This window comes from Macroventuria anomochaeta, assembly GCF_010093625.1.
Source record: "Macroventuria anomochaeta strain CBS 525.71 unplaced genomic scaffold BU25scaffold_3, whole genome shotgun sequence".
Taxonomy (NCBI): domain Eukaryota; kingdom Fungi; phylum Ascomycota; class Dothideomycetes; order Pleosporales; family Didymellaceae; genus Macroventuria; species Macroventuria anomochaeta.
The window spans coordinates 485,124-504,022 of NW_022985364.1; the positions used below are offsets into that span (position 1 = coordinate 485,124).

The following is an 18,899-nucleotide window of genomic DNA, read 5'->3' on the forward strand; positions in this document are numbered from 1 at the left end:
GGCGGTGACCTGGAGACATTGAGTGGGCCCGGGGTTTTGGCCATATACAGCGGCATGGGAGGTCTGCGACCCTCGATCGTGCCATTCCGCTCCCGCTCCCGTACCATGGACGAAGACCTGAGCGATGCCCTTACGGACGGGTAGACGCGCTGAGCTCATGGCCGAGCGTCTATTCTCAGTCGACCACCTGAACGTCATCCTCAAGGACAATGCCCAGCTCCAGCGATTCACCACGTTCCTTATGCGATATCGCGCACATTGCGTCCCAACCTGGTGCGGTACCTGGACTCGCAGAAGGCTCTCAAGGCGATACAGTATGCCAATGCGCTGGCAGACCAAATAACACAACAACCGAGCTGGCCAACAAAAGCTAGTGCTGCTTCTCTGGATCCAAGGTTCGAGCAACTGTCTCAGCGCGCCCTGGAGGATCTAGTCGCCGAGGCTTTACCTACATATATAACCTTCAACGTGGTGGATGTTGTCACGGAATTGCTCAATAAGGAGATTGTTGGGGGGAAATACACCAGTTATGCGTGAGCTTGTACACGGTCTGGCCGAAGTTTACTGCCTGAGCGATGCTACACAAGCGGGTAATCCGATCGTGTTTGCATCAGAAGGTAAGCACGATTGCGATATCACGCCTGCTCGTTGATGAATGCGACTGATCGTGTTCCCCACAGTTCTACAACACTACTCAACATGGAAGTGGATATGCGATCGGAAAAGCTTGTCGCTTTCTTCAGGGGCCGGAGACCGACAAGCGTGCCATTGCAAGGATGGACAAGGCTTTTCAGGAGCAAAAAGAGGTCGCTGAGACTATGGTGCAGTAGTGAGTACCGAAGGATTGATTCTTGGCCTTGAGGCTGACAGCACACAGTCGGCAAGATGGCACTCCTTTCTAGCACTCGTACGGTTGCCTATCTCCAACACCTGTCCAGCGCTAACACACCCAGGTCCGTTCAAGGACAACAAAGGAGCTGTCCGCTACTTCATCGGCGCTCGAATTGACGTAACGCAACTGATCGAAGGGGGCAAGACGATCGACTCTTTCCATCAGCTGTTCTCCGGAGATCGCCCTGTACACCCATCGTGGATCCACTTGATAACCGACCAACATTAAAGGCACTACAAGATTTTGTTGATCTCTTGAACGATGAAGAGAAGGGATCCATGAGAGACAGTGAGACAATGCGCATCGACTCTCGACCGAATACCCCAAGAATACCACACAGTCTTACACAAAGACGCTTCGTAGGCATAGAAGAGTGCATATCTCAAGACGGTCTCCGCTCCCACTACTCCGGCCAAGTCCCGGGAGTATACCAAAACGTGCGTCCTTCCCCCTCCACCCCCTCACACAACTGACAGCTTCAGTACATCCTCGTCCACCCCTATCCCTCACTGCGCATGATATTTACCTCCCCCTCCCTCCGCATACCTGGGCTCTGCCAATCCAAACTTGAAGACCACATCGGTGGCCCCGAACACGTGCGCGCATCGCGCGTCGAAGCACTCGCCCAAGGTATCGGCGTCACGGCCAAAGTCTCCTGGCTAACGCGCGTATCGCGACCTAGCACACACACACAACTCAAAGTTCCCACGAATGACAATAGACCCAGCATCGCCACAAGCGACATGGAGATCGTCGAGGGCAAGGCACGGTGGATACACTGCACGCCGCTGACGGGCTCGGACGGGAAAGTCGGCGTGATCATGATTATCGTGGTGGATAAACAGGAGGCGACGCACCCGCATAGTCTGCCGAATCTTAGCAGCATGCCCAGTATGTGGCCTACTGGCACCGGACTCGTTGGCCCCGTCCTCCCTCGCGCGTGTGCGAAGACCCACAACAGTTTCCGTTCGCTGGACCACACGCCTGAGCGATGGCAGCCTCGCTCCAGTCCTTCGAGCGTCGCGACGGCTGGGACGTCGCCGCTTAGAGGCAGCACTGTTCATAATCTGCCGCCGAGGTCGATGGGTGGGAGTAGGCTGTATGCGGATTACATAAAGGAGATCAGGGAGGCGCAGAAGAGGGTTGATTCGTTTAGTACTCGATTAAGGGATCATCAGGACCAGACGGCTGGGTTGGGATTGATGGCTACGGCGGTGAGTGTTAAGGCTGTGAATGGGAGGGGGAAGACTAAGAAGGTTGGGAACACGTTTTGATGTTTGGGTTTGTTGGAGGGGTTTTTGGAACTAAGGGGAAGGATAGGTTGTACGATACGATGATAATGATGACGGCTTACATAAGTGCGACTGATCAAATATACGATTAACGTCTATCTGGGGTTCTACACTGTCATGGAAGGAATGTGTTTGTCGTGTCATAGCTAGTTCTGAATACATGAACGATGGTTTGGTTTGACAAATAGTTGTGAAGCTCTAACACATGCATACTTTGACCAAGGTTCAATGTGTAGTGAGCGATCAATTTATCTCAAGCAGTCGTAACAAGGGCATCCTGTCCTTGGTTTGAAGTGATGATGTGTGTGTCTGCACCTCACATCTGGGTGATGCTTTTGATTGCTTAGCATTCGTTGTTCCGGTGCACAATACTCTTACCAGCCTTGTTATATAAGAAGTCGGCCATGGTCTGCAATTCCCCGGTTTTACGGCGTCAGACAAGACAAAGTTACGCAAGTTCTGGGCAATTGAACGTGGAGAAGACCTAAAGAGAGATCTGAATGTAAGGAACCGCGAAAGTCCGTGCATGGCCAAGACGAGTAATCGTAGCTTCCGCCCCTGTACAATATGAGAGCTTGGTCACTGGAGAGAAATACTTCGATCTTGCGATACTCAATAGCAGATTGGCAAGATGTATGATGCCTTCCGTGCTATGCGTCCAAACGAGTACCCTTGAGCAGCCTGACTAGGGTCAAGCAAGCAAACTGAAGTAACGTCCGTTGTGCTTGGTAAGAAAAGGTCAAAGACTCTTGAGGCGTCAAGTGAGTCTTCGTCGCGCCACGAGGCGTACGATTCGTATCGGAAGAGTGGGATCTGTGGTCTGGTATGAGACACCGCCGACATGTACGTCGGCTACACAGCGGAAGCGTGACTGAATGCGACGTGGGCGTACGGGAATTCGTAGGCATCTGAAGCGGTCATCATGCGGCAATGGCCTTGACGTGGGCTTCTACGAAGAAATCAGTGAGTGCAGTGTTGTTGAGGTCCTTCGCGCTGGCAAACTTGCCGCCCAATGCACCGCGCTCTTCGAACATACCATCTTCACGTCACTGGTGGACCATCGATATCCGTCTTGCCTGACCCTTCTGCGACTTGAAGGGTAAATCCTAGAAGCAAATGTGGTATCACCTCAAAGTTTTGACCCCTCACCCAAGCGCGCGTTCTGCTCACCGCTCCTGATGTTCAAGAATTGCACGACTGCGTTGCACAGCATGGCCAAGCGGTTGCAAGGGCGTAAGCACAACGTCTGAATTTCCACTCCGCGCAGCTAAGGCGGACAACGAAATAAGCGTGGTGGAAATTGTCTCGATAGACTGAGGGTCGTGTATGTAGGCTGCAGGGCGCCGTGTGTATACAAAGGCCAGGACCAGGACAAGGACCAGGATGTGGACCAGGATGCCACGAGAACATCCAGATATCTGGAAGAGGGTCCTTGAAGTGCTACGGTAACAGAAGAATCGAAGTCGACAGCCGGTCCGAGAGCCGGTCCCGTACGATGAGTGGTGGGCGAAGTTGCGAGCTTTGAATGATAGACTGTGTCGTGCCTTTCGTGGGTAAGCACGAAGAAGCAACGCGAACGCGACGTTGAGATCCTCGCCAAGAGCTAATGCATGCATCAGTATCTCGACTTCGTAAGGGCCGGCCGTTGAAGAAGATCACTCGACCGCTCACCCATGTGTGTATCTGCCAGGCACACCGTATTCACCAAATCGCCGACCATGGCTCACCGTTTACTGTCGGCTCTCGTCTTGATAGATGCAGCCTTCAACATCCAGCGCAATCAATAACAGACCTGGTCGCAATAAATGGGGCTCGCAATTGTGCGCATATATCGAACTACCGGGCGGCAGCCGTGCAACAGGCACAAGAATAGCATGACGGATAACGGGCGCAGGTTCGCGTTGCGAATCTATTCTGCTCGCCTTGTCGGTCGCATCAGATCTTGCAGGTCTGGCCGTTGGTTGATAGGTTTGCTGATTTGCATGAAGGTGTGGTTGTGCAGCATACGCGTGGTGCAGGGGAATGTGAAGTTGAAAGGTTTGTCGCTGCAGGTTCAAGGCAGTTGCTGTGCCGTCATTGGTAAGAACGTCGCACGAAGAAGCAATATCGAGTTGATGAGATGGCGCCGAAAGCAAGAGCAATAAGGAGTCTTACTATTTGCAAATTCATTTTGCGACGGCCTCATGCATACAACGTCCATTCTTGCTTCTCCGGCTGACCTCGCCAATCGACATCTCTTTGCTTCTTATACCAGAGCTTGACAAAAAGCAAACAATTCTTCCGAAGCTTGTGTCCGTGACCTGGACCTTTGGTAATTCTGCGACTGAGCAATGAGTTCGATGCTGACTGCATGGGAAAGCTTCTTCATGATAATGCGGCTTTCACTTTAAGCATGGTGTCGGCTCTACACGGCCGAACCTCAGAGTCCAGGCTCATGCTTGATGCCTGTTCGAGGTCGCCGCAGACCTCAGGCTGTTCGGCGCGTCAGATAGACGAAATGATTTACGAACAGGTACCTGATAACGACGAGTAAGTTGCCTGCTGTGCGTTTGCGGAGTCAATTGAAAGACAAGGAACTGAGAAAATGGGTTGTAATGGTGAGGAGGGCTACATGTATACTTACTCACGGGTTCACCGGACGGGAAGGCACGGCACGAATGGGGCTAGAGAAGCTAGAGCTTCGTGTTCAGCCTCGAGTCAGGAAGAAGGTTTGATGAACAGCCACAGTGTTGATCTCCAACACTCGAGGCTTGGAGATAGATGACCATTGCCAGAACACGTGCCATTGCGGTTGATGGCGTATATGTCATTCAGGCTGGACTTCGTTAGAACTGCAATACCGTCATGTCTTGACCATATATTCGATGTTGATGGAAGGCTTGCACTGGATGCCTAGAAAACATGGGCAGAGGGTACCTTGTCTTAAAGGTTGATCTTAGTGGCCGTGATGTTTCAGCTTCGTGATAGTGGTGAAGCCGCCGCCAGCGGAAAGCGCAGTCGCTTAAGCTGGGAAGAACTTCACGGAAGGCATCGATGCCGAACCTGAAGGTTAAGTCACCCTTGCCAGCAATGTGTTCAACAGGGAACTTGGTGGTAAACAGCAGGTATCAGCGCTTACAGGTGAGATATGCAGTTGCTTTGAGATGATTATGTATGACCCCGCTATTTGTTGTTTGAAGATGTATCGATATGTACAGTAGACGAGTAACATCCTTGCTGTGAAGCTCAGAGCTTCCGCAATACCTTCTCGAGTCTTGGATCCGTAGGGTCATTTGGCTTGATGGTCATTGTGTGCATTTCCCGGTTGGAGCTTTTAGATCCGATCCTCTCGTGGTGCCAGGATGAGGCGCCGCTTCTGACCGAAGAGCCGTCATTTTTGCGACCGCCATTGAAACGGTCTGCAAGGTCCTTTCCAGCCTTGAAGAACCAAGGGCCTCCGCCACGTGGTTTGACTGAGCGGTTTGGTTAGTTTCATAGCTATCATGTATGATCACGGGGACTTACAGGACCAGTACTCGCGAGCATCTGCATCGTCAGGGACAATGCAGCCACCAGAGATTAGCTCAGTGAGATAAGCCATGCCATTGAGTGCAGTATAGGTCATAAGACCAGCAATCAGACCGTAAGCTGCACTGTAGCTGAACGGAATGAACATGAGAGTAACGAAAGCGGGAATGGCATCTCCAATATATCGCCAGTTGATGTTTGCGACTTGACGCATCATCAAGCACCCAACCTATGGTTATGTCAATATATGTAAAGCAGACGATAAAGAGAACTCACAATAACGAGTGTGCTCCCTGTTGCCCACGGGGGAATAGATGCGAAGATAGGAGCAAAGAACATAGAAACAATGAAGCAAAGACCGGTCGTAATCGCAGTCAAGCCGGTCTTGCCACCCTCTGCAATACCAGCTCCAGACTCAATGTAGGCTGTGACCGGGGAGACACCCAGAAGAGCGCCAACAGAAATACAGAAAGCATCTGTACAATAGGCCAGTGTTGACCGAGGAAAGTCGCCATCCTCTGGGTCCACTGCGCCACAAAACCGAGCCAGTGCGTATAATGTAGCCGTACAGTCAATGATATCCACGTAAAGAAATGTGAAAAGAGCGAGGACGAATTGAGAGGTATGTTGCCCAACATTCCAGTCCAATGTGTTCAGTGTGTGGTCGATGGGATGGAAATAGGCAACCTTTTTGAAGTAGTTCCACCGGTCATCGCCGGCCTCAGTGTGAGGAAAGTAGGTCACATTGGTGCCGCGTCTACAAAAATGTAAGTCACGTAACTCAGAACAAGACGCCTGTCTACTTACGGCCATGCGGTTATGGAAACGATCAAGATGCCTACAATCATGGCACTTTTGACCTTGAACATCATCAGATAGGAGGTGACAATACCACCGCACAGAAGTCCGATCCACAGCTAATAGTCCAGCGTTAGTGAAAAAGCCAGTACACATGGAGTCTCTTGTCGACTTACTGTTGGAGATGTCATTTTATGGCTCGTACAGATACCTAGCTCGTCTTTGTACTGATCCGCACAACCCGCAATCTCCAGTGGTGTACTCTTAGCCCCGCTGATCGCCCCAATACCAGCATTGTTGCTCAAGCCGATCAAAGCAAGGAAAAGTCCGATACCACAGGCCGTGGCAATTTTGAGTGAATTTGGAATGACTTTGACGAGCCACTGCCGCATACCAATCAATGACAGGCCGATGAAGATAAAGCCCTCGATGAAGACAGCTGTAAGCGCGAGTTTGTATGGTACAATACCACTGCCGTGGTAGCCGACGACTTGATAGGCGAAGTATGCATTCAAGCCCATACCAGGTGCGAGGGCAACTGGCATATTGGTAAGGAAACCAAACAAGACGGAGCTGAAGCCTGCAATAGCCGCAGTTGCTGTGATAAGTGATCGGGTCAGATCTGCCCATAGTGAGCAACGCTGAGCTGTAAACGTTGCTATGACACTGACCTTGAACGCAGACTGTATATTCAGCGTTGTTCATACATAGTGGATCGACAGCATCGTTGCATACGCAGTTACCGCCTGTGTCAGCTAGAATCGAGGCCTTCGACTGTCAGTCACGCTCTGCTCTTGCTAGGTAGTGGTCCGCACATTGACAGATATGACGTATGCCATGGTGAAGAACGTTGTCAAGCCGGCACGGATCTCAGTAGTGATCCGTGAGTTTTTGATCTCTTTCTCCTGCATTGCTTGTGAGTGGCATACACGTTTGGCGCGAAAAGAAAAACACTTACATGTCCACAGCCCTCGAGTCGGAAGACTCGCCCAAATGTTGAAGCGCCGATGAAGGTATTGACCCTCTCAAGGTACAGCCAAAGAGACTCCATGTTGTGAATGATGCCTTCAAGGAAGAGTAATCAAGGAACTGAAAAGAGATAAAGTAACGAGTGATGACGAGACGGCGATTTCTGATCTATCGTGACAGTGCCGAATTACGCGTTGTTAACAAAGCTGCAAGGAGGTTGAATCATAGAAGGATCGAACGACAGTTGTAGACAACAGGGCAACTCGAAGCCGGAGTTCAGTCCATGTGCGGAAGTTGCACTGAGGTGTCCAAGGCTATAACGTCTTCTGACGATCAATGAATGTTGCAGGTGGGGGCGAGTTGCAGGTACGCATGCATCGGATGCCAGCAACAATTGCAGCGCCGATGAACCGTCATTTTGCAAATAACAGCACGGCCGCAGCGCGAGGCGCGCACCTGGACGTTGTACAAGGGATGCCCACAGCGGAATAGCGTTGTGTCGCAGTGGAGATGCTCGAAGTCGAACTGGGATTGGTGAGCTAGTGCTGTGCTTTTGTGGCTTGCCGAACCGAGTCAGGGGTTGCCCAATCGCCCTAGTCATGACCCTCAGGAACAGCCGATGCAGATCAGAGCTGCATTGTGACTGGTGGACGAGAGATCAACTCCATGTTTCTTGCTCCGCAGATGCATCTGTTGTGAAACGAACAGCCCGGTAAACCTCTGTCCATCCACCGGCCTTGCCGCGGAATCCTCAGTTCACACCGGTCTGTTCCTCCCGCATTTATTTTGCGATTGTGTATGGTGTAATCCTCGAATTTTATCGTGGAAGATAAACTTTGTAATGGTGCAGACTAGAGCGATCATCCGCCACAGTTGCCCACTGGCTGCCTTGGGTAGGTTTGACAGTCTCAGATTCACTTCCAGCCGGCCGTCTGACTGTTGTATCCCCGGCCCAACTGCGTTTTGCTATGAGCCAAGGTAAGCCACCGAAGATGACGGCGACCTGGAACATTGTGGTTTGCGGCGCAGATATGCTAGCCACCTGTCCCTGCAGTACGACATGGGCGTTTTCCCTTCCCGACAGACGTCTTGTCGGTGCGAGAGTTTGGACACGCGCTTACCACGTGTGGATCACAACCCCAGTGACATGGGTAGGATCCCGAGGCCCATCACGGTCCAACAATCGGTTTGCGCGCTGGCGTTCTGGTACGACAGCTTGTGCAGAGGGTGGCTCTTCCTCAACCTGAACTTGACGACTCTCTCTGTTCTGCTTGATTGAGCCAATGAAACCACGCCGCAGGCGGAATCTCTTAGCCTCCCTAGCGTGGTGAAAGGACCCGTTGCGCAATCCGCTGTGTCGGCTGTGATATCTCTGACGTGCGATTGTCATAACTTGTGATACTTCTTCGCTCATTCTCCTCCGGAGCTGTTGGAGTCTAGCTTGGTGACTGCCCCAGTACACGACCCCCAGAGGACGATTGACAATGTTCGCGGCCGATCTGTCATGGCAGATAGGAGAAAGTGTTGGGCAGCGGAAAGAACGCAAAGCTCGGAAAAGATCGTCTGGGACACCCTCAGTTAGGACCTCGGTGACCTCCAGGAGCTCCAACTCAACTGATAGACAGGAGTGGTGGACGTCTGGGCTGAACAAAATCAAGGCGAAAGCTTCCTCAAAATCTTCAATCAAAGGGCGATCAGTAACGAGTCTAAGCTCGACTTCCCAGCAGAGATCTGGCCCAACACCACTTCAACCCGTCCACGAATCGGTAGCGAGAGACTTTCCAACATGGGAGCTCGAGCTTCCACACCAACTTAAGGATCCTGCTCCAAAGCCGACCTACACATTCTCGAAATCGCTGTCCCCAAACCTACCCTCTGGAGGTTCTATGGATCTTTTGGAGTGTGATGTCCCAGAGCTTGAAGGTGACATATCTTCCCGCTACACACACTCCATTGTTTCTACATCTTCGCGTACGTGAATCACAGCTTACAAATGAGGTACATCTCTGAGCTAACTCGCATGATAGGCGACCATCACTGGGAAGTGAAGACGCCTCCGACCGAAGCTCTGAGTGGGGTCGATGAACTGCATGGATGCGAGCCGTACTCCCTTGCTTCGACTGGTACACGGACGAGTGTTGGGTTTTGTGAACAGCAGAAACTCGCAACAGTCCCGAGAGCTGATGTACTCAGCAGAGAGAAACGGTCAGCAATCCATGTGTGTTTGTGAACGTGCCAACTGACCGATTGTTGCAGGAGGACGATGGTCCCAAGGATCGAGACTCGTATGGATGAGGAATCTTATCTTCAGGATGCGACTCCGGATACTACGAAGCAGAATGAGCTGGAGACGAAGATAATCGCGTGCAGACCACTGGCTCAGTGGGACAGTCTATCGCCAATGACGGTGCCTAAAGGCTTTCGCAAAACGTCAGCATCTCAATCAATCAAGGTCACTGGTACACAGAACAACACATTCGTGCGAACGCGATTTCAGCGTTTCATTCAGAGGCTGGAGAGCGCAGGTCCACACCTTGTCTTAGACAGGCTGAAGGAATCCTTGCAAGAACCTGCAGACTCGGAAGAAGAACTGCTCGAACAACAACTCTGGCTATTGACAGGGTTCCAACTGCAAAGTTTAGGCAAGGCCCGGATCATTCCGAAACCGCAGTGTGACACAGGCAAGATCCTGGAGCTCTACGGTAACCTTTGTAAGTGGACGGTATGCTCGAGCTGTACTGTTGTGTATCGTCTAACAATGATGTCAGCTGAGGTCTACCAATCATCTGCAATGCACCCAGGCCAAACGGTGCACTTCCTTACTACCAAACCGCAACGCACTCTTTCCCTTCCCAGCAATGTGTCTTACTTGACAGTACGAGAGTTTGGCACAGTGCCTTTACCATACCCGGAAGACTATTTCTCGCATATACGCGCATCGACTTTGCCGTCTCTGGTCCCTTCTGCGAAGCTACCGGAGCTGTTCCGCGAGTGCTATAAGCTACTCACCCCAGGCGGCCTGCTTGAGATCAGAATCATGGACGCTGCTCCCGTGCGCAGAACGGCTGGTCCCATGATGCGAATGTGGATCGAAGACAGACTATCGGTGAATCTAGAGAAGCTTTTCCGTTGCTCGAAACCGTGCTCGCTAGTCCCTGGCTGGTTGGCGGAGGCAGGCTTCGAGCTGAGTGCAAACAACGATCAGGGACTGGCGTTGCCATGCGCTTTCGATCGCAGCTCAGATGACACTGAGAAAGAGCTTTCGACCATGATTGGCCAAGCTCTGTGGAAGGATATCTGGGGTCCGTTCGTCGAGGATCTTCCTGACGAGCCGAAATGGTGGTGGGAAGAGGAGATCATTGTGCAAGAGTGTCTGAAAAGGAAGACGGTATTGGAGTGTCGCTCGTTGTATGCTTACAAAAGGTGGGCCTCTGTAGGGGAGAGTCTGCGACATGAACGACCTTGAGAGTTGATGGGTGGCTGAGCTGTGATTTCTGGATACCCTTTTCGCGTTTTGACACTGACACTTTCGGTCTAAAACTAATGTTGAAGATGAATCAAGCTATACGAGCTTTGCATACTGTCAACATGTACGCGTTTAGTTGTCTGCAGTTGTTCATGATGGAGAAGGAAAGACCTCCTGCCGTTCACAGGGTCTTTCTGCAGTGACGGCTAGCGCGTTTCCACATGTGACCCTACGCGCCTTCCTCGAGACTTGTGAAGGTCCATCGTCAACGCTAGCATCAACAATGCGATCTTCCAGGTCATGGCAACATTGGGTCATGACAAGGCTTCACGTTCAAGTTGTCGCGACTTCAGTCAGAACACGTTCGAATGTTTCTAGATCTTTAGCTGTCGCGTCCGTGCGACAGCCCCCGTTTCAACGCGCTGCACGCTTTAGACGCTTCTTTGCTACGCCTCAAAAGTGAGCCTCCCTGCATAGGATTCGGTAATCCCGATTGCTCGTCGGCTTTTCCAACTCCTCTGTCAGCTAGCCACGCTGTTCGCCCCTTGCTCTTGAGCATAATACAACCCTCGTCCGCGGCTTGAATCAACTCCGTCCGTATCGCCATGCTTAGCAAACTCACAACCCAAATCGCACTGCGAAAGGCCGGACTGGGCGGGGTTAAGATACCAGACCCGTTTGCTGCCAGTGAATCGAAGAGCACAAAAGGTGCTCAGGACTCAGAAGGAGGTGGTCTGTCGAATCCCTTTGCCAACGTCAAATGGGGACCACCTAAAGCCTTCGCTTCTTGGACGACTCCACCTCCAACTCAGAATTCAGTACAACCGGCGCCAATTGCAGGTGACAGGGCACAGTCTGGTGTAAAGCTCCGGCTTCCTGCAGTCGACGGGAGGCCTTGTGTTGTATTGTTCCTGAGATACTGTGGCTGTCCTTGTACGTAATATCTGCTGGGTTTCGTCGTTCGCAGAACTAACTGAGTGTAGTTACAGAGAAGCTCTTTCTTCACCTGCGATCGTTAGCGAACCGACATACCTCAATACACTTCATCGTCGTATCACATTGCACCCAGGCCGCCACCAACGAATGGGTCAAGAAACTAGGTGGGCCGTGGATGTTAGACATCATCGTAGATGAGAGTCGGGAATTATATGCCCTGTGGGGGCTAGGTATTTCGAATTGGGGCCATCTACTCAATCCGCGGAACGGGTACAACCAGTACATGCTCGGCAAGAAGGAAGGCGTGTGGGGACAACAAGTTGGGGAAGGGGGTTGCAGATGGCAGACTGGAGGCGCATACGCCATTGACGGGCGAGGCATCGTCAAATGGGCTTACCCCATGAAGAGTGTGGATGACCAAGTACCAATCGAGGAAGGCATCAAGGAGCTTGGCTTCAGTCGTTGAGAAGATACCCAATACCAAAGCACTTCGATTGCAAGATCGTGACATAAGGGTATTTGCAAGGTGAGTGTGAAATATGGACTTTGCTTAGGATAATCTTGAAATCGTCTTCCATCCCAGATTTGGCTCCCACCACGACATTATCCTCGGCCCTAACTATTTATCCTTCTTTGCCTTTACCTCTTCGGCCGGTACAAATCTCTTCCTCACAGCCTTCACCATCTGGCTGAACCAGTATATGCTCAAGATACTCAACGCTGTGTTCCCCACCAGGTAGATCGTCACCAACCACATAGGCAGTTCGGTTATCTCACAGCTAACGGTCCGCCGTATGCTCTGCCACTCGCATTACGTCCACACACATCGTCGTCCAGGAGCGGACTCGTCAGTTGGGACGTCGGCGTTGTCAAAACTTTGTAGATGTCCGAGTAGATCAAGACCAACTAGTAAGTACCCCATACAATACAGCAAGCAAAGAAGGTAAAGAGCAGTGCAATGCCATCATACAGTTGGGGCTTCGATCCGGTAAGACCCAGCTTGTCGCAAAACCAGTGGACGTTTAGAAAGGGTGTCGATAATTCATACAGGATGAACGATAGGCCGTAGTAGTTTCCAAAGGGCTTCTGTTCTAAATGAGTGCAGTTCGGGCTAACCTTTCCATGTATACTTACGAAGCCAATGCACGTTATAGCCAGAGCACCCTGTGGCGTGTACCAAGGCACCAGCTCCGCAGATGCGGAAGTGTTGTAGGCAGACTTGGAGATCCCACAAGAAGTAGCCAGCTGCGAAGCCCTAGACCATGCTGCTAGCTGGTGTGTATCCCCACAGCCTGCCTTTCCAGTCCATCTCCTTTCTCTCTGGGTCTAAGAAGATCACATACAGAGCAGCACCATTAATGAAGAGCGCTTGGATCTTGGAAACCCAGTGAGTATCAGAGTTCAGTCGTGTGCACCAGTTGAAGCCTGTGTAAGTCTTGGGGCACACGAGTTGAGAAATGGCTGGCGAAAGTCCATAAAGGATGAAGTAGTATGCAAGAAAGCCTAGTAGGATTTCATGGACATGGTAAGGCATAGTCCTCAGGTCCAGTTTGTCAGCCAGAGGTTGACTGAGGTGGACCAGCATCGTTAGCGGTGGGATTGGGTCCCGCATGACGTGAAAGGTTGGAGGTATGAAGGCAGACAGTGCGAAAACAAGCTCGTAAGCTCAAGTCAACAGCTGGAATGGAGGGCACACTAGCAGCGGCGGTAACCACATGTTTAATAGAGCTCTACCCATCTTGAAGGGGCAGCTTCACCGGCTGCAAGGTTTACTCGTGAGTAGTAAAAATCCGCTCGGAAACGCTCGATGCCGCAGTCGCGCCTCATCCGGGAGACAGATGGTGCCCAGGTGGGGTTTAGAGGGAGTTGAAGATCGTAGCCTGTGCATGCACTCAGAAACAAGGGTTCAATGGGCCGGCTGCATGCGTAAGCGAGTCCGGAGCTCTTGCATCATTCACCGGTCAGAGCTTCATTCATCCATCACGCTTCACCAACAACGAAACTACTACCTTCCACAACGTCGCGACTTGCTGCTGTTACAAGCATCTTCAAGGTCATCGCTACATCTCGCCAAGCGCTGTGTAGGTCCATCCGCGCCCTCGAGATGGCGGCATTCAAGGGCAGGCCCTTTCGAGAGACTAACGAAGGGTATCTCAAACAGCGGTCCTGACCACACTTCTGAAGGCCACCACTTCCTGAAATCCTCATCTGGACCGGAAAAACGACGTCGTCATCGCCAGTCACGTGTTCTGCCGCCTAGCTTACCGCCGGGCTTTTCTGCCATTGTCGATAGGAACGAGCTCTGAAGTTGTCTACCACCACCAACCGCGTCGCCAGAACATTGCGACGCGCTGTCGTAAAGCTTCGCCGGATCACTATCTGTCTTGGTGCCTCAACCCGTCCCTTACTGGCTGAACCAAGCAGTATTGCGCCGAAGTTTCTTGACCTCGACGCACTCTTCCAAGCTAGCACTGATACAGCCCGTCTACGGTAGCTCCTTCGCACCGTCTGTTCAATTGCTTAACCAGGAGGAAGTCAAGAGCGTCTAATTGGCTTAAAGTTGTCGAGTATCACAGCAAAAATGACTCATGAGATCGTCGACAACCCTCTGACCGAGGCTGACATTGTCACCTCCGAAATTCCTATGAATGTACAGACTGACCCTGCCAGCAAGAAGCGTAAGAATGTACAGGGATCTGAGGTAAGTCACTTCCCAAGCTCAACTGCCAAACCCTCTGACGAACACGATCAGGCCAACAAAAAGCCCAAGGTTCAAGAAAACCGAGCGATTTACGTCAGCAACCTCCCGCGCGACACCAACGAACAAGAGATCGAGGACGAATTTAAGAAGTACGGCATCATCGACCAGGGCGCAGACGGCAACAAGCGCATTAAGATGTACAAGGATGACGAGGGCAACTTCAACGGCGACTGCCTGATCGTATACTTCAAAAAGGACTCGGTCGACCTGGCAATCAGGATGATGGACGAGTACTACTTCCGCATCGAGGACCAATCGCAGGGCACGATCCGCGTCAAAGAAGCAGACTTCTCGTACAAAAAGCACAAAGACGGCGACGAGATCGCGTCAAAGCTGACGCGCAAGGATAAGAAGGCTTCGGAGCGCAACAGGGCGGAGCTGAACCGGTACATCCAGACTCCTTACCTGCTCCACCGTCTTAGATACACAGTGTAGCACGCTAACGCGAGGGACAGCAAACTCGCAGAATGGTCCGACAATGAAGACGAAATCGCCGAAACCTTCGCCCCGAAAAAGAACAAATGGGCAAAAGTATGCATCCTACGGCACGCATTCACGCTCGCCGAGCTCGACGAAGATGACGCCGCGATCCTCGAGATCAAGGAGGACATGCGCGAGGAAGCAGAGACATTTGGCGAAGTCACAAACGTCACGCTATTTGACAAGGAGCAAGACGGCATTATCGCAGTGCGCTTCAAGGAGTTTGAGAGCGCGGAGAAGTTCCGGGAGGCTAATCATGGGAGACACTTTGGTGGAAGGAAGCTCGAGGTTACACTGGCAGAGGAGAAGCCTAGGTTTAAGAAGAGTGCAAAGGGCGAGGAGCCAGATAGTGATGAGGAGGAGCGCAACCTTGAGCGGCTGGCAAGGCAGCAGTAGGTGCCGGTTTGGGCTTGCTTCGTGCGGGAATGGTGCAGAGACATAGATGGAGAGGTCGTGAAGAGCTTCGCCGGCTTTAGTACCATACGAAGACATAGAGACGTGGCGAACCCCAAATATTTCGCCATCGTCTATTACTCTTCAAATCAGATTCAATTTGGGCGGACAATCTCGCGGTTCACTGTCGTAATTGGGACTTTGTTTTGCAACTGCGCAGTAATCAACATTCACAGTATGAAGGGAAACCCATGCTCAAAGCTATGCTCAAATTTGGTATCTACTTTTAATCTCCATTACACATTCCAACCCATTATCGTAGCCGAGAAACTGACCATGTACAAGAAAATGCCTTTAAATCAGGCGCGCCATGTAGAAAAGAGCCAATGCAGCTCAGTGGTATCGATGCCAATCGTCCAGAACGCCAATATGCACAAACATCCCTCGTCGAGACATCCTTTCCTCATGGTGTCACAGTGCAATACTCCTAATCAGACGACACTCGTGTGTCACGTCGCTCAGAGCAGAAGAGCAGCCGCAACGGCGACGACAGCACCAGCAGCGCCGCTAACGAGCTTGGGCGCAGCGTCGGTGAACTCAGCGGGTGCGGACGACAAGGCCGAGCTAGGCGAGATCAGGACGCCGGTGGTAAGAGTTGCGGTACCGGTGGGCGCTGGGATGCTGCTGTTGTACTTGCCGCTCTCGGTGGGTTGAGCGTAGCCGGAAGAGGGACCGGTGCCCAGGATTATGCTCGAGGTTGGGTAGCCAGACTCCTCGCCGAGCGAGAGCTGGGTGAAGTTGGCGCAGGCAATGCGTGTCTTGTTGGACAGGTGAACGACGACGGACAAGTTACCAAAGTAGGCGTTGCTGTCCGGTCGAGTAGACGAGTATAGGTCAACGTATCTGGGTCATTGTTAGATCGATGCCTCTTGATGCTACTCGGCTTGAAGGTCTCACTCTTGTGACCACTCCTGTGCAGTGATGTTGCCGAACTTGCCGCTCAAGTCACCAGTCTGGCAGGTCTCAGGCTTGCTAGAATCGCAGATAGGCACCTCGCCGCGCTTGTACGGGTCGAGATGAGCGCCGGTACCAGTGCAGTTGCCGTCAGAAGGGACAGGCTTCTCGTGAAGGTGGTACATGAAAGGACCGCCCTCAGCAGGGAGACCAGAGATCGAGACGGTGAACTTGACGCCGTTGCCATCCTCGGCAGAGACTGCAGCGACAGAGCCGCGAACTGTGTACTTCTTCTGCTCGGGCAGAGTAGCAACGTACGATGCGCCCTTGGGGTTGCCGCTGACTACGGGAGCAGGGACAACGGTTGAGGACTGGGCAGTGACGGCCGAGGCCGCAGCAATGAGCGAGAGGATGTGGACACGCATGTTGGGAGCGAGTGTTGAGTGATGTGCAAAGAGTGAGTTACTGCAAAGGGCGTTCAGCGAATGTACACAGTATCGAGGGTGTGGGTTGAGTGAGAGTTGTTGATAGGGTTGCAAACGGGGCGCGGAGGTGTTCAAGTAAACAAGCCAAGGGTTCGCTAATGAGGTGAAAGTGAAGGGGAAGGCGCAGTTCTTACCTCTTGTTTAAACAAAGAAGTGACGATGTCGATTGTTTGTGGAAGGCAAAGCGCAACCAGCGGGGAAAGCACTTATTACTGAAAACAGGAGTGACCTCACATCCTGAAGCGGGCGCATACCTGGCTATATACATCGCAGGCGCAGTCATATCCGCGAACGAACCGACCAGGAGGTTGGGGCTAAGTCACACACAGCACACAGCTCTACCGCCGCCCCGCGCCGCTCTTCCTGGAGCAAAACTTACCGGGGGTGGCACAAAGCCCGAGCAGGCTACTCGTTCTTGGTGAATCACTCATTCAGTCCCGAGCCTACTACTGGGCGCCAAAGGGGAAAGACTACACTCCAAACCGCTTGCTTTGTTCCCTAGATTGGAGGGACGGGGTCGTTGCATGTCGTCCGGCGACCGAATGTAAGCTTGTGCGCACGGCCACAGGGCTGTTTTGAAACGCCCAGACATGTTGGCGGTTGGCGTCCAATTAGTTTGATGTTTGGCGCAGGAACACGGCCGGGGCATGGCCAATGGAGAGACCTGGGCGCACAAAATCTGAGGTGCGCAAGTGATGGGCACAGAGGGAGGCTGGTGAACTGTGGGCCACGAGCTTTTGACGCTGCTGTGTATCTTCACCACATGGCTGCAGCTGCTGCACTGCGCAGCACAGCGCTGCGCGGAGGTACTCACGATGCCCTATGATCCTTCCAAACGCTGTGTTGGTGTTGTAGACTACTGTAAACACTGGACTCCAGCAAAATGCTAAGCTTCGGCTAACATGGGGTTCCAAAAATACTCAGGCGGCCCGCTGGCGTTGGATCACGCGCTCCAGTGTTCCTTTAGGACAAAGACAAAACCAAGACAGTTGACAGCAAACATACCAACGTGTCAATGTCAATGCCAGAACCGTGGCCGTTTCGAATAAAAGACGCAAATAGTTGACAACTTTGCGCGTGCCGAACTGACCGGACTCCAAATCATTGCACGGCTGCCAACAGCCGGGTAGGGTGATGCGGGTTCGAAAGAGACGGGAATGGGAAATAAGAGTAAGACAGACGATATTGAACTGACATTGAGAGCGGCGTCGAAACAGGGAATACGCATCTATGTGATGCAAAGGCAATCTACCAGTACTTGTGCTAACCACCAGAGGCAGGAACCACGCGTCGCATTCTGGGCTGAAGGGTAATCACAATCTTCGGTCCATGCTGCTGAATGACCCAGGGTTTGCGTGTTTGACTACCTCCATGGTCAATGTGCTACGTTCCTCACCTTGTAGCTTACCCTGGCCCTACACCAGCCAACGACGGTGGCGACGCCTGCGTCTACCAAATCCTGACCCACGGCCTGAACGTCCTTGCAGGCGTCAGGAGCTTCCTCGAACACCAAATCCTTCTCGTCACAAATCACCCAAGTACCCTCAGTCTCTCCAGCTCGTGGTTGGAGGATGTTTTGTTCTTTGTACTTCTGGGACAAAGATGAGAGCGCTTTCGCTCGAGACATGCTTCGTCCAGCACCATGAGCTAGAGACAGCGCACTCTTGAGTCCCCACGATGTAGATGCTGAGAAAAAAGGCTGGGGAATGAGGTTTGGTGTTCCTCGAGATCCTGGGGGAGGCAGGAGCGTGAGGGGCAAACGCGTCTCCGAATCATAGGTTGGCGCAGCGCCTTTGCGATGGACGTAGACGTACTCCTGGAGGCACTCAGTGTCTTCGATCTGCAGGTTACTAGTGGCATCATCCATTGTGGATGCGGATGGCGGTGGTGATGGTGGCTTTTTCACTCGCTCAACGTTGTTATGCCAGATATCGACAGCCCCTGTCATGTTTCAAATACTCGACTG

At 52.2% G+C, this 18,899-nt stretch overlaps 9 protein-coding genes across 9 annotated transcripts; 5 read left to right on the top strand and 4 right to left on the bottom strand.

The window, feature by feature from the left end:
• The first annotated feature begins 337 nt into the window (after positions 1-337).
• Positions 338-1,054, top strand: BU25DRAFT_138256 (uncharacterized protein). The gene is made up of 3 exons (XM_033700576.1): positions 338-617; positions 681-829; positions 954-1,054. Exons 1-2 carry the CDS (start codon positions 476-478, stop codon positions 812-814), a joined length of 276 nt encoding a protein of 91 aa, XP_033566241.1. The 5' UTR covers positions 338-475; the 3' UTR covers positions 815-829; positions 954-1,054.
• Positions 1,055-1,188: 134 nt separating this feature from the next.
• BU25DRAFT_417810 (uncharacterized protein) lies at positions 1,189-2,166 on the top strand (the record flags this gene model as incomplete). The annotated part of the gene is made up of 2 exons (XM_033707831.1): positions 1,189-1,329; positions 1,375-2,166. 2 exons carry the CDS (start codon positions 1,189-1,191, stop codon positions 2,164-2,166), a joined length of 933 nt encoding a protein of 310 aa, XP_033566242.1.
• A 3,243-nt stretch (positions 2,167-5,409) lies between these two features.
• On the bottom strand, positions 5,410-7,540 carry BU25DRAFT_436855 (uncharacterized protein; the record flags this gene model as incomplete). The annotated part of the gene is made up of 8 exons (XM_033708972.1): positions 5,410-5,636; positions 5,689-5,920; positions 5,968-6,448; positions 6,499-6,608; positions 6,666-7,111; positions 7,161-7,257; positions 7,305-7,394; positions 7,448-7,540. 8 exons carry the CDS (start codon positions 7,538-7,540, stop codon positions 5,410-5,412), a joined length of 1,776 nt encoding a protein of 591 aa, XP_033566243.1.
• Positions 7,541-8,942: 1,402 nt separating this feature from the next.
• Positions 8,943-10,924, top strand: BU25DRAFT_383614 (uncharacterized protein; the record flags this gene model as incomplete). Its single annotated transcript, XM_033704293.1, has 3 exons — positions 8,943-9,433; positions 9,715-10,208; positions 10,341-10,924. The coding sequence occupies 3 exons, from the start codon at positions 8,943-8,945 to the stop codon at positions 10,922-10,924; spliced, it is 1,569 nt and encodes a 522-aa protein (XP_033566244.1).
• Positions 10,925-11,202: 278 nt separating this feature from the next.
• Positions 11,203-12,432, top strand: BU25DRAFT_358614 (uncharacterized protein). Its single transcript, XM_033703613.1, has 2 exons — positions 11,203-11,857; positions 11,908-12,432. Exons 1-2 carry the CDS (start codon positions 11,530-11,532, stop codon positions 12,324-12,326), a joined length of 747 nt encoding a protein of 248 aa, XP_033566245.1. The 5' UTR covers positions 11,203-11,529; the 3' UTR covers positions 12,327-12,432.
• A 47-nt stretch (positions 12,433-12,479) lies between these two features.
• Positions 12,480-13,472, bottom strand: BU25DRAFT_436858 (uncharacterized protein; the record flags this gene model as incomplete). The annotated part of the gene is made up of 4 exons (XM_033708973.1): positions 12,480-12,639; positions 12,768-12,951; positions 12,995-13,115; positions 13,200-13,472. The coding sequence occupies 4 exons, from the start codon at positions 13,470-13,472 to the stop codon at positions 12,480-12,482; spliced, it is 738 nt and encodes a 245-aa protein (XP_033566246.1).
• Positions 13,473-14,304: 832 nt separating this feature from the next.
• BU25DRAFT_138339 (uncharacterized protein) lies at positions 14,305-15,614 on the top strand. The gene is made up of 3 exons (XM_033700577.1): positions 14,305-14,561; positions 14,613-15,007; positions 15,077-15,614. The coding sequence occupies exons 1-3, from the start codon at positions 14,442-14,444 to the stop codon at positions 15,495-15,497; spliced, it is 936 nt and encodes a 311-aa protein (XP_033566247.1). The 5' UTR covers positions 14,305-14,441; the 3' UTR covers positions 15,498-15,614.
• A 404-nt stretch (positions 15,615-16,018) lies between these two features.
• BU25DRAFT_324190 (Cu,Zn superoxide dismutase-like protein) lies at positions 16,019-16,840 on the bottom strand (the record flags this gene model as incomplete). Its single annotated transcript, XM_033702269.1, has 2 exons — positions 16,019-16,397; positions 16,452-16,840. Coding segments are annotated over 2 exons (768 nt in total), but the record flags the coding sequence as incomplete, so codon positions are not given.
• A 1,468-nt stretch (positions 16,841-18,308) lies between these two features.
• On the bottom strand, positions 18,309-18,800 carry BU25DRAFT_454429 (uncharacterized protein; the record flags this gene model as incomplete). The annotated part of the gene is made up of 1 exon (XM_033709866.1): positions 18,309-18,800. One exon carries the CDS (start codon positions 18,798-18,800, stop codon positions 18,309-18,311), a length of 492 nt encoding a protein of 163 aa, XP_033566249.1.
• Positions 18,801-18,899: the final 99 nt, after the last annotated feature.